The sequence below is a fragment of the Sinocyclocheilus anshuiensis genome, unplaced genomic scaffold (assembly GCF_001515605.1).
Source record: "Sinocyclocheilus anshuiensis isolate Anshui unplaced genomic scaffold, SAMN03320099.WGS_v1.1 scaffold3969, whole genome shotgun sequence".
Classification (NCBI taxonomy): Eukaryota; Metazoa; Chordata; class Actinopteri; order Cypriniformes; family Cyprinidae; genus Sinocyclocheilus; species Sinocyclocheilus anshuiensis.
The window spans coordinates 43,435-58,334 of NW_015546356.1; the positions used below are offsets into that span (position 1 = coordinate 43,435).

At 38.8% G+C, this 14,900-nt stretch overlaps 1 protein-coding gene across 1 annotated transcript in view; it reads left to right on the plus strand.

Annotated features, from left to right (window-relative positions):
- The first annotated feature begins 11,414 nt into the window (after positions 1-11,414).
- Positions 11,415-14,900, plus strand: part of LOC107701582 (F-box only protein 28-like) — a 13,487-nt gene continuing 10,001 nt past the window's right edge. Inside the window, exons 1-2 of the mRNA XM_016503630.1 lie at positions 11,415-11,660; positions 12,946-13,055. Coding sequence (XP_016359116.1) covers positions 11,472-11,660; positions 12,946-13,055 — 299 coding nt within the window. The 5' untranslated portion in view covers positions 11,415-11,471. The remainder of the gene's footprint in view (positions 11,661-12,945; positions 13,056-14,900) is intronic.

Here is a 14,900-nt window from a genome sequence, read left to right on the forward strand (position 1 = left end):
ATAACCTTTCAGACGTGAAGTAGACTGGGGAATTAGTTTTTGGATCTTGGGTGTCGAAACAGACATGGTATACATGGTTACAGCCAGTGTCCGAAAACTACTCACTATTTTGGGAGCACTCTAGGTTACAGACTTTACTTTCCAACTAGCCACTGCAACTGATCACGCCACCGAGTGTAAGCACGTCCGATATTGATTCGTGTTCGGGCTCGTGTCCGATCAATCCCTCTCTTTCTTTTCTTCGCTTCCTCCAAAAAAAACCCTCTTTGGTTTCTTTGCTGGCTCTGTCATGGCGTTGGTTTTGAGAATTGCATATTAGATAATTTCGTCTTATAGTTAGCTGTTGGCTAACTCCACCCAGGCTACGAGTAAAATGTGTGACGTATGCTGCAAAGCAGGTCGCACTCTTCCGCTGGCAGGGGACGGGCGAGGCTGTGTACCGAACCGAACACAAAATTTACAGAGTGTGGTTGTAGCCGATAGGAGGCTGCTCAGGTAGCAGCAGCAGTAGAATTCGTCCGGTTAGGAGTTGTTCTACCACTTAAATAATTTTAGAGACAATATTTTAAGGTCGAAAAACTACAGAGTTGCTTTAAACCCTTGGGAAAAATGTCCTTTGCCGCAGAAATCCCAAAATCCTTATGACAACTTAAGTGGCCAGTTTGCTGAACACCTGGCACTAGGCTCTCGCTCCTTTCTGTCATGGTGAAATTGGATGCTTCTGTAAAAGGCAAGTATGGATGTCCTTTACAATAGGTGGATTTAGTTTGGAAAGGCACACACCTGGGTATATAAGGGCCCACAATTTACACTGCATTGTCAGGACAAAACTCAAGCCATGAAGTCCAAGGAACTGCCTGTTGATCTCGGAGATCAAATTGTGGCAAGGTATAGATCAGGCCATGGATATAAAATGATTTTCAAGGCTTTGATTAGAATCCAGTGGTCATTCTGATAGATCTCCAAAAGTCCTTTGCAGAGATGGAAGAACCTGTTGGGCAGAAAACCATTAGGCCCTTATGGCAGAGTGGCCAGACAGAAGCCACTGTTATATAAAAAAAAGCATATGACATCTTTCTTAGAGTTTGCTAAACAGCATGTAAAGGATTCTGACAACATGTGGACAAATATTCACTGGTCTAATGCAATGAAAATTGAACTCTTTTGATAGAATAGTAAGCACTATCCAATCCGATGGACCTCGAGAGTGTCTGCCATGAAGAATGGTATAAACCAAATTGAGGTATCCAAAGCGCTGGTGGTGGAGATGATGGTGAAACAGATGACCCAAGGTGAAGAAGAGGAAGAACCCCACAGGGAGGAGTTGGTGGAGGAGGAAACCACAGGGGAGCTGACGGGGCAGCAGGAGATCTCTGGCGTGTTGGCAGAGATGGTGACCCACATGCTGAAGCTGAGGGCCATTGTGGAGTAGGCAAAACTGAAGGAAGATATAAATCTTGGTGGGATCAGGGGACCCACATATGCCAGGCTGAGCCGACAGAGGAAGAAGAGCTTTACTGGCCATGATAATGAGAAGATGCACTAACTAACGAACTAGTGACCACCACCCTCAGAATGGACTCAGGACCAACCAGGAGCACTGGACTTGGGAATTCTGGGAGAGCTTCCACCCTACCCACTGTGAAGGGGATCCTCATAGGAACACCCATTTCACATATGCAAAAAAGAGGACTATCTATGGGCAGGTGTGCCTTGGTCTGAGCATTGAGTTCCACATAGAAAATGCACATAGGGACTCCTCCCATGCAACCTTGTGTATGGTCCTCGAGTGAGAGATTGCCCTGGGTGAGGAGGATTTGTACTGCTGCAGGACCAATATAAGGTCGCTTATTCTGTAACTTTCAGGTAAGGAGAGACAAGTGGATTGAAGTGCACAAATTTATTAACCAATGGAATGAAATAAACGTCAAAACTTGGAACAGAATAAACTAAACTAGCAATGAAACGCAAGACAAATCTTAGGTTACTCAACATGTACTGTAAACTGTACGTCTCAGTTGAAGGTTTTTGTTTATTTTAAAGTTTGTGTGGTTAATCATTTAGAAGATTAAAAGGGAAAGGAAGTCAATTTCTTTGTGCAGTGCTGCTTGTTACCAACTGCACAGCTGCAAGGTTTTACCAGACAGCCAACAAGAGAAGTTTCCCAAGGCATTCTCAATTCTCTGAAATGTTCGACCACCAGATGGACCCGACAGAGTCTGTTCTTGTAACATCTAAAAGCCAATTTGCACATTTAATGTATTGTCTGCATCAGGACTTCTAAAAAAAAAAAAAAAAAAAAAAAATCAAATTCAATTGGTTCACTCAGAGCAGAATCTATATTTTAACGTTTCTGTTCCTGAGTTCCTCTGTATTATTACCGTTCCGAAACCGGTTCGGGTAGAAGAAAAGCCGGTTAATAATGTTCTTTTTTAAAAACAATTTTCTTTGCCTATAATAAATAATAATGTACAGCATCCTCTTTACTCAAAAAAAAAAGAAAAAAACGAAAACAAAAACAAAAAGAAAAAAAAAACAGGAAGAGATCTGGTATAACCAGCTGCGCTTAGTCACAGCCAGTAGCATCTTTTCTAGATTTTGGCCAAATGTAGGCTACTAAACAAACAAACAAACAAAAAATCTATCAACACTTTAAAAGACATTAAAATATTTGTAAGATATTTAATGTTTGCTGCATTGTTAAAAAACGCTACTTGTATAAGATTGCGTTTTGAGAGTGAAAAAAACATAAGTCATGTATAGGCTCACGTCGCATTGTATTAGCCCTATTACATTCAGAAATAATGTGGGCTAAAATGCCGGTAGGCTAAAGCAAAATGTTTACAAACATTATAAACACATTAGTTTCTCTCCACAACAAATCCTCTAAAGTTAGGGCTGTGTTTAGGCTATAAAAACGTCAATCCAAAAACACATTAATTTAAGGTGAAACTGATGTCTACCTCTCTCATTCGGCATGAATCCAAATGTTTACATATTCGCGACGTATCTGGATGCTAAAATATTATTTATTATAGGCTAGGCTTTGTACTTTCATCGACATAAAAGCATCATCCCTCACTTCGGCTATATCAGCTCAGTGAGACGCTGGACACGCTGAACGCAACAGATTTTGTACAACGGAGAAGTCTAACTTTTTATTTGTTTCTTTAACCGCATTTTATTTTGATAATGAACAGGCTGCAATGTCACAAAAATATGTAACTTGTGTGTGCGCGTGAGGCGCCGGCACGATGGTCGTTGGTTGGTTATACAGATAGAAGCAAAACATTATGATGCTAAAATATTATTTATTATAGGCTAGGCTTTGTACTTTCAATCAACATAAAGCATCATCCCTCACTTCGGCTATATCAGCTCAGTGAGACGCTGGACACGCTGAACGCAACAGATTTTGTACAACGGAGAAGTCTAACTTTTTATTTGTTTCTTTAACCGCATTTTATTTTGATAATGAACAGGCTGCAATGTCACAAAAATATGTAACTTGTGTGTGCGCGTGAGGCGCCGGCACGATGGTCGTTGGTTGGTTATACAGATAGAAGCAAAACATTATTCAAAACTCAAGATTTTGCAAAATGAAACTGTAAAGCTTCTGCAAAATAAAGAAAACTACTTTCTGCCGTCTCGTTTTCCTTTCCGAGAACTTTGGAACGCGTCACAACGAACCGTAACTCAGCACATTTTTATCTTTCGTTTTGTTAATCCGTCAATGATTTGTTAAATATATTTTGTGTATATGCCTATATTCCTTTTTATGTAAGCCTATAGTTTTATTGTGTTTTCTCCGTTCACAGAAGCGCTGCAGGTGCGGCTGGTGCATGTGATCTGTGGAATCCTTCTTCTTCTTCTTCTTCTTCTAATAACGTTTTATGGCGGATGGCAAACCAACTTCTGGTGCATTTACCGCCACCAACTGGACTGGAGTGTGGAGCACTAATAAATATATATTTATATTTATCTATATTTTATAACAAAAAAAAAAATTTAATTAAAAAAAAAAAAAAAAAACACACACATTCCTAAATTCTCCTGATTAATCCTATTCCTTTAATGTATTTAACAATAGCACCATTAGCACCATCTTGTTCTGCATGCTCTTTCAAGAGGTTTGACAAATTAAATGATTCAACACCCATGTTTCTTACTACCTTAATGAGTTTTAACCTTTCTTTTTCATATTTTTTACATTTTATTAAAACGTGCTCTATTGTTTCTGCCTGATTACAAAAAATACATTGACCTGTTTCATGTTTTCCTATATTAAACAAAGAGTAATTTAATCTAGTATGCCCTATTCGGATGCGAGAAATAATTGTATCTTCTTTCCTATTCCTAAAAACACTTCTTCCATTTCCTACTTGCTGCTGAATATTATACATTTGTCTGCCCTTGCTTTCACATTTCCATACTTCTTGCCATTTTTTGTTTATGAATTCTTTCATTTTTGTGGAATCCTTCTTACACTATCCTCGGATAAACTCTAACGCATTGCCATTGCGACTTACCTACGATGAGTTCACCGCTGAGCGGGCATTTCACGCTTTTAATGCGTCAGAGTCACATTTGCAGGCCATCCTACTGGAATTCGTGATTGGTTGACAGCAAATTTCAAATATTAAATGGAACGATAAAATAACGTTCGTTAATTTCGTTCGTTTTTGTTCCTTGAACCTTGAATGCACTTCTGGTTGGATGCTAATTCAGATTGTGTACTTGTACTCTTTCACTAGCCACTATACTGAAATGTGAAGTGGAAGTCCACTTAATTTTTTTAGACTGAAATCAAAATATACGTTTGTAGGAGATAGGAAGTCACAGTTCATGCTTAAAAGTGAGGTGACTTGATGACACGTTAGTTAAAAAAAATAAATAAATAATAATAATATGCAGGATTGCATCACAACACCTCCCAATTACAATATAATCCACAGCTATTTTTGATGTGGACTACTTCAGCAGAGAACACCCAGCAGTACATTTTTAGAAGGGTTCTGGTTCTGCCCATTGAGTTACGTACTTTGAGCTTTTTTTGCGTGGGACTCTTATTTTGAAAATTACCTGACTAATCAAGAGCAGCCAACTTATTTCAGTTTTGCTCAGCTCTCTCAAGCATTACGTTCCATGTGACTGCTACTACAGTTTTCTGCAATGTTCATGCCTTCGAAAGCATTCAGAAATAATGTGGGCAAGTAATTTTTTGTAAAATGTAAATTAAGAACATTTTCTTTATTTCCTATGCTGTATTTGTAACAATTAAATGTTGTTATATACACCAATTCTTCTAACTGCTTAAACAGTTAATTCTGCCTTTTCAGCCTTTATACGTGAATATGTTTTGCATTCTGTTTACTAATAGCACTTTATTCCTGTATTGTTTTTGAAAGTTTCACTCTCATTCAACGCACATTGGAGTCAAAATCAGGAGTTTTGGAAACTGTATCCTGGCTCCAGTCTTTATTTGAATGGAGTTTGGCTTGCTGCTGAATTGTGTTCACACATATGGAAACACACGAGGAGAGCAGTACAGAGAAATGACACAAACTGGCTGGCTGAACATCCTGACAGGATCATACAGCAGCAAGTAATGACAATCATGGCTGAGAGGTATCCAAAAGACACCACACGAGGAAAGACACAAAGTAACAGAACATCCGACACATCTCTAAAAGTTCCATAAGAACCTCAGGATCTTCAGTTGGTGTTGCTGCAGCACGTGCTAGAGCTACCTTTGCGGAAAGAGAAATTGCAATTAAAGTGGAAAAAGCACGACTAGAGGCTAACTTGGAAGCCCTGCATCTAGAAAAAGAGGCTGCAGCTGCTAGTGCAGAAGCAGAGATACTAGAAGCGGCAGCAGAGTTTGAGGATGAGGAGCTGCATGCCCGGAAAAGTCACTCTTCATCAGCACGAAGCACAGAGAAGCACGTTTGTGATTATGTCAGGGACCAAGCTACATATTTCAGTGAGCAGGCTGACTTAGCTCTTGATCAGTCTCAGGATTACAGATCTGAACCAGACCAAGTAACGGAACAAAGTATAGTGCATGTGAATGATAGCCAGTATGTCATACTTGATGCATGTTCCTCCTCTTCATCTCTAAGAGAGACGAAAAGTAAAACTCCCAAGAAACATAAAAGAGTCAACAGAAAGACTAGTCAGTAATAAATGGCAGCAACAGCCCCAGTTCAGTAGTGTATCAAGCTCTTTGCCACAACACTCGGACACTACAGGCATGATGGAGCTAGTAAAATATCTAGCACGCCGTGAGCAGTAGTTTAACACACTTTGATGATCACCCTGAACCTTACAGAGCCTGGAGGTCCTCAAACAAGACTTGGGTCTTACAGCCGGTGAGGAGTTAGACTTGTTGTCAAAGTGGCTCGGCAGAGAGTCTTCTGAATATGGGAGACGTCTCAGGGCAGTTCACATAGGAAACCCAGACGCAGCTTTAAAAATGGTCTGGAATAGACTTGATGAATGTTACAGTTCACCTGAAGTTTTCCCAGGATTTCAGGTAAAGATAACCTCAAACTAATAGAGCTCAGAGATCTTTTAATGGAGATGCTCTCAGCTAAAGACGACATTTTCTACCAGGCTTAGCCTATTTAGACACTGCTCAAGGAATTAGGCCAATAGTCGAAAAAACTGCCATATACCTTACAAGAGAAATTAATTTCTCAAGGCTCAAAGTACAAAAGAAGAGTTTGGCGTTTCTTACCCTCCTTTCTCGTTCTTTACTCAGTTCCTTTGCAATCACGCCAAAACACGCAACTATCCCAGCTTTGCTTTTTCCAGTAGTTGTCATACACCGTATGAAAAACTCCCTCAAAGACGCACTAATCTCAAGACACCAGTGATGGTACGCAAAACTGAAATCTCGCATGATGCAGCTCAAGACAATATGCCATCTAAAGATGACCCAGCAAAATATTGCCCCATCCACAATAAACCCCACCCTTTAAGGAAATGTAGAGGCTTCAGACTGAAGACAGTCGAAAGAGCAAGGGATCTGCATCAGGTGCTGCTCATCATCATCATCACATTTTGCTCATGAGTGCAACAGCGACATTCAATTCAGCTCTGCATCCCGGTCCACCCTCATGGATGCACAAAATTCAAAGTTCTTCATTACAGCATGGCGGGGAGGATGAGGAAGAAATTCCAAAGACTCAAGAGGTGAGCTCTCGTTGCACTGAAGTGTGTCTAGGGTTGGGTATCGATTGGATTTTTTACGATAACTTTGCCATATCGATACTTTTAAAACGGTACCGGTACTTAAAAAAAAAGAAAAACGAGCCACAAAATGGATAACATTAAAGACCATTAAAAATATTTAAAATAAATATACATAGCATTCACATGCTCCTCGGATGCTCTCATTTCCCGAGTTGTGCTTCCCTTACTCCAAAGCTAATAAATGTATTTCACGATCTGGGTCATTATTTAATACAAAACCACACACAATGTTTCTACTGTATCTCGGTCAATCACTCTGATATTTAGTTCAAATTAGTTTTTTTCACATGAAATTTAAAGGGGACTGACTCTCAGGCGATCACGAATTTGTGTACAGTTTATGGAGCTAATCGCTATAGCCCTGCTAAAAATGGCCTAGCGACGCCCATGCGTCTTACATCCATTTCGGAGAACCAGGACAAATATTTCAATCGCTCGCTCAGGCATTTAAGTGCGTTCTGATTCGGTTCTAGTACATACCGGTTACATAGGTAATATGGCACCGGGTTTCGGTACCCAACCCTAAGCGTCTCACTGCCTTTCAATGAAATCTTGTTCTAAAATATCTCTTGTCAAAGTGTTTCCTGAGGGACACCCTGAGAAGGCTGTTAAGATGTATGCTATGCTTGACGATCAGAGCAACAGAGCTCTGGCCAGGTCAAAGTTTTTCGATCTGTTCAACATCAATAGCAAAGCATCTCCTTACGGCTTAAAGACATGTGCTGGATTGATTAATTGTTCAGGAAGAAAAGCAAGCGGCTATCGGATTGAGGCAGCAAATGGTGGAATTAGTCTCGCACTTCCAACGTTAATTGAATGTGATGAAATTCCCACACCTGATGCTGCTCTCCATCAACCTCACCTCAAGCATATTGCGCCTGAAATTCCAGCTCTGGACCCTGAAGCCCACACCCTCCTGCTGCTTGGGCGAGACATACTCAGAGCTCATAAGGTGAGAAAACAGATTAATGGCCCACACAACACACCTTTTGGCCAAAAACTAGACCTAGGATGGGTTCTGGTTGGTGAAGTATGCCTAGGAGATGTGCACAAGCCCATTGTTTCCAGTTTCAAGACAAATATATTAGAAAAATGTTTATTCCTTGCACAAGTCATGTACATGTCAAAGAAAAGGTCAACAGCAACTTAACAACTCTGTATACAGCTCATGACTTTGAAACCCACTGGAACATAAGCAAGGACAACCTAGGCAAGACTCTATTTAAAAGAACAGAGAACGACAGGAAGCCTTTCTTTAAGTCTTTGAAGTCTTTTTTTGAGTCTTTCTATAGACTATGGACAGAGAAGTTTTCCAGGATGAATCCAACAGTTGGGTGGCACCTCTTCCTTTTAGGTCTCCAAAGCCAGTTCTTACAAACAACAGAGATCTAACCCTTTAAAGCTTGTTCACCCAAAAATGAAAATTAGCCCATGAATTACTCATCCTCAAAGCATCCTAGGTGTATATGACTTTCTTCTTTCAGATCGATCCAATCGGAGTTATATTAAAAATTGTCTTTGATCTTCCAAGCTGTTTAATGGCAGTCAGCGGGTGTTGCATGCATCAGTCCAAAAGAAGTGAAATAAAGCGCATCCATTCATAATAAAAGGTGCCTCACGCAGCAAATATTCATATTCAAAACTTAATTCAACCAGCATTCGAGTTGGCCTACTCCGAGTCGGTGGAAAATGAGAACGTGTGTTGTGCTATTCTTATAGTCCTACTAATATGAGGCAGCTGTGAACTGATAATGGGTGCTGATGAGTCCGGGCAAAGGATTATGGGAAATGGAGTCCTGAGGGAATGGCAAGGTACAGGATGGAGTGCCCTGACGCAGCAAATATTCATATTCAAAACTTAATTCAACCAGCATTCGAAACATCGAATCATTTTACGAAGCAATTGGTTCAATGCTTCAAAAAGCTTAGCTTCTCCCATCACAACTTCTAGGTCCATCCACGCATCAAAGTTTGTGGAGTTTATCAGGCTTACAGGTTCGGAACTCCTGCATAAGCCACGTGAAGTTGACTTCATTATGACATAAGGCAATTTTGCACTTGTGGATCCAGATGTGGAAATCGGACCAACTGTGACAGCTTGCACCACAGGAACGAAGGATGAAGAACTCGCCTCTGACACTCGCAAAACTGAATCCTTTCTTAAATGAGGATGGCCTACTCCGAGTCGGTGGAAAATGAGAGCGTGTGTTGTGCTATTCTTATAGTCCTACTAATATGAGGCAGCTGTGAACTGATAATGGGTGCTGATGAGTCCGGGCAAAGGATTATGGGAAATGGAGTCCTGAGGGAATGGCAAGGTACAGGATGGAGTGCCCTGTAGAGAAGCTCAAGGACACTCCAGCTGGTGATCGTGACATTCACAAATTTGACACTTTTTTTGGTGTTAATATTTTTTAGTGTTATAATTAGTTAGTTAAAGTCACAAAGAAAATAAAGTAATTTGGGTAATGTTGAAGAAAATTTACATTTGTGAATATAATATTTCCCAAAAAAATAAATAAATTTCCTATATATTCTATGTTATGTATGCAATGAGAAGAATAACAGAATATATCACACATAGTTAAATCAATGTCTAAATTGGATTTTGAAGCAAGCAATTTTGACAAGTCAGACCAAAATTCCTTAACAAGGGGGCATTTGAAAAAAGATGATCACTAGACTCAATACTGAAAATACAGAAATTACAATTCAAATGAGGATTACCACATTTTGATGTAATCTCGTTAGTGGGGTATACATTATGCAAAGATTTTAAATGTAATTCTTTGTTGGGGACACAAAATTTATAAGGTAAGAGCCATGCCTTTTTCCAATTAATCTTATCTATTATAGAATTCCAAAAAAAAAAATAATAATTCCCCTCAGAGTAATTATTTTCCTTGACTGAAACACATTTCTTATAATTTTATTACTACATTCAATTAAAGGATGCACAAGCTTGCACAACTCGAACAGCCTTTTGTTTCTTTGAGCGCAATATGGATTCAATATGATGCTTCACTTCATTTTTAAATGCTATAAAACATGGATTTTTTTCCTGAAAATTTACATTTATGAATATGAAATTTGGCCATTAAAATAATAATGATAAAAAATATTTAATAAGTGTGGGTCTGTTTATCTCTAGAGTTTTCAATAATGCCTAAACGAACATCTTTCCACCGTAAAGTCTCATTTTCGTCAACACTGTCAACAATAAAATCAAGTACGTTTTGCCAAAAAAAGACATAAGGGCAGTGCCAAAATAAATGAACAGCTGTCTCTGGCTTCTGCTTGCAAAAGAAAAAAAGAGAAGAAGAACGGTTGAAGTAATCAACACGTCGCATCCATCCAGTGAATATTTACGACTAAGATTTGGATTTGACTTTAATAAATGTATATTTTGTGATGATATTAAACCACAGAGCATCTGTTTTTTCACTGTATGTGGATGCTTTATGGTCTGATATTCATGACTGGGTACTTTCACTGGGAAGGACATTATCTTTGGACTTGTAATGAACAATAACAAAGATTACTTCCTTGTTAATAATGTACTTCCGCTGGGAAAATCTTATATACACAAATCTAAGTACTTGAATGTGAAACCAGCGTTTTGTGTATTTTCTCATGAGTTCCCAGATAGCACACGTGCGTCTGCAAGATGTCTGTTAGAGGTCTCTTGATCTGGAAAGCATCTGCTGTCTACAGTCAGATTGACATACATTCATAAACATCTTAAAGACATCTACTAAACGTCTATTTGACATCTGATAGGAAACGTCCTATAGATGTATTGCAGATGAGCAAACACTAAAAATACGTCTTGCAGATGTAATGCAGACGTGAAATAGACGACTTCTCCGAGATGTATGTGTGCTATCAGGGTTATTTATTTTACAAAAGCCCTCAACGTGATGAAAAGAAGGTTCTTTATAGAAGAATATTTACAGGAAAAACCATAGCCCCCTTTTATGTGTAACATTTTATTATTATTATTATATATATTATGTATAGGGCATATTTCTTCATGCACCTGTTCTATATATTCTAATGTAAAAAATGTACTGATATTGCCACGTTGTTTGTACATGGCTGCTTAATAAAGAACAAAATAAATAAAAATAATCAACACGCCGCGCTACTCGTCACTTCCGCCCGCTGGGCTGCACGGTGTGTCGTCACGTCCAGTGGTCTCGAGCTCGGAGAAGATGGCGGCTGTAGTACTGAGCGCTGATGGAGGCGTCGCGACGCTGGACCCGGACTCTGCGTCGCCGCGGACCCCGTCTCCAGCGCCGGAGCAGCCGCTGCAGAACAACGCGCTGCTGGGACTCCCGATCGTGGCGATCGAGAACATCCTCAACTTCCTGTCCTACGACGAGATCAGCCTGCTGCGGCTGGTGAGGAAACAACGAGCCACACAGCGCTCGAGCGAGCAGCTTTCCCTCAGTGCTGCGGAGTTTAGCGATCGTCGTCGACACGGGCAGCTCACTATGTTTCGAGTGCTGTCTCGGTATGCAGCACACTCGGGTTTAGACACAGCCCGTGTCGTGTGTGAGATGTTTGAGTCACTGCAGAACTTTTACGCTAGCTAGCGTCAGTGCGTGAAATACAGCAGTGCATCGTCTCAAAATGTAGCCTTAACAAAATTATGCTAATTTTCCTGTTGCTCTGTTGCATCTGATCGAGGTTCATGTGTGTTTCACATCCAGCTGCTTTCTTAATTATGCACTTTTGAGCGCAAACAGGTTGAGTTTTTCATGATCTAAACATAAAAGGTAACGGTCCATCTCACAAGTCGCTAAACTATGTATATCACAATTATGACTTTTTTTCTTGTAATTCTGAGGGAAAAAATACCAAATTTGGGGGATATAAACTCACTTAGTGCTGGGCGGTATGACCAAAAATGTATATCACGGTATTTTCCAAAATTATACCGGTTTCACGGTACATGACGGTATTTTGTTTTCATGCATGACCGGGTGTTAACCATATTTTCTACTGATTGAGAGGAAATACTGCAGTACATATCATAACAAAAATAAACACCGGTATTCGAAATGAACCAGTATACCGCCCAGCACTACTCACTATTGTGAGAAATAATGTCAGAATTGTGAGATTTTTTTTTTTACCTTTACATTTACCTTTTTTGTTTTTTAATCTGTGGCAAAAACAAACAACAACAAAAAAAATTGCGAGATGCAAAATTGCAATTACAGTGTAGATCTCATACTGCAGACCTGGGCCCGTGTTTATCAAGCCTCTGAGAGTTACTCACAAGAACACTGCTAGGAATGGACTTAAGAGTAAAAAAGCTGCTCTTAAAGTCAGATATCAAGCATCTCAGTCGTAATTTAAGCGAAGCGTAGGACTAAATCTGAAGTGTCCGTCTTAGAGAGGATTCACTGCTGTGCCACAAACAGGATTTTGGATGATGACAGGCATGGACCAATCGCTGAATAGATTTCCTTATTTAAGAATATTCTCCGATAAATTCACTTTGAATGCTGACGTTCCTATAAGAGGAGTTTACATTCAGCACACATTTGACAATAAAGAATTTAAGAGAACACATCATGATATTCACATTGGAAATGAAAGATAAACTCGTTTTCCACCATGTCTTAATCACAGATTGTAAACCGGTGTGCTGTTAACTGATTTTCCTCTGTATTGCAGGTGTGTAAGCGCATGGATGAGATTTGCCAGCGCATGCTCAATCAAGGCTTCCTGAAAGTGGAGCGCTATCACAACCTGTGCCAGAAACAGGTCAAAGCCCAGCTGCCCAGGTGAGTTATTTACCTGCTTAAGTCCTCTGAAGAGCTACACAGCTGGCAGCTTGACACTCCCGGTAAAAAAAAAAGGCGCAAAAGTTGCCACTGGAGTGGTATCATTTCAAAAGCTACACTTTTGTACCTTTTTTACCTCTTAAAGGGTTAGTTCACCCAAAAATGAAAATTAGCCCAGGTTTTACTCACCCTCAAAGCATCCTAGGTGTGTATGACTTTCTTCTTTCAGACGAATCCAATTGGAGTTATTTTAAAAATAGGGATGTAACAATGTGACGATTCAAATTGGTTGAGATTCCAAACAAATCGCGATACAATTGGACAGAAAAAAACATATATGTTTGAGTTATTTCACAATAAACTAATTGAAATTGTAGCCTACGTAGTTTGTGCAATTACATTTATTTAAATTGAACGTTAAAGATAATATTGATCATGTTCTATTCTGTAATGTTAACATAAATCACACTGTCAGTGTAAATAAAAAGGCTGTATTTTATGTCACTGCAGTCCCTTATAATAATCAACCATGGCTTTACTAAAGTGACCGTAGTTCAACTATTTGTTGATTTCTGTGGTTCCCACTACAGTACACATATTTCAACCATGTGGAAACAAAAATATAAACTAAGTTGTAATTAAGGTGTATTGAATGTTAAAATGCATTTAAAAAATAAAGTTAAGTGGGTATCATTACCCATTTTACTATTTAATAATTTAATACATTTCATAATTTAAAATTTCAGTTTAAAAGTATCGTATCGGTATCGATATCGACGATATCTATTATATATTATATTATATATATATATATATATATTATATATTATAACTGCTCATGCTGCATCTTTGTTTGTATTGTGATTAAAATGCAGTGGTTGCCTCTAATTTTAAATGGAAAGAGCACAGACAAAACCTTAGTTTGTTTATATGAAGAGATTTATTTTATTTGTGTCACTTGCTTATTTGATGTGGGGTTTGTTTTATAATGTCAATTTAGTTTTGTTTCACTTTCTCAAAGAAACGTGCTTCAATAGCCTAATAAAAGGACTGTAAATGTCTTCAGTCTCATTTTGTTAAAAAAAATCGTGAGAAAATCGAATCGTGAAATCAAAATCGATTGAGTGAATCGTTACATCCCTAATTAAAAGATGATCCTGGCTCTTCCAAGCATTAGAATGGGAGTAGGTGGGTGTTTCTGTTCAACAGTCCAAAAGTAGTCAAATAAATCCATAATAAAACATGCCTCAGAGAGAAAACAAAACAAAGCGCCGCTCACGAATTAGAAACCGAGGATTTGTGAAGAATAATGTCAGAGGATTTCAGTGTAAGCCGAGAGGAGACTGGTTTTGCTAAACTTAAGGCTAGGGCTGTGCAATATATTGAAATTATCGAAATATCGCAAATGTACATATCGCAATATGCATATCGCTACAGCTTGCAATATTTGGGGCCATGAACAAAAGACAAAGAGAAAATCACTCACTGCTCTTACCTAAATATCTTTTGTAGCTTAAATAAGAATCAGTGCATATTGAATTCATAGAGTAAATACTAAGCAGTGTTTTATTTTTGCTTTTTATTCTTCAGTTCCTAAACTCATGTTAAAACGATTACACTAATGTTAAAATGACATTTTTATGTAATGCTCGAGTAAAACACTACCGTTCACTTTCAGAAGTTGTTGTAGGGGTGCTTTCTTATTAGAATCAGAATCAGAATGAGCTTTATTCACCACTTAAGTGTGCGCAAACAAGGAATTTGTTGTGGTTTTACAGGAACTCTTGGTACATACATACATACATACAAATAACCATATATATATGACACAAGATAGTTATAGAA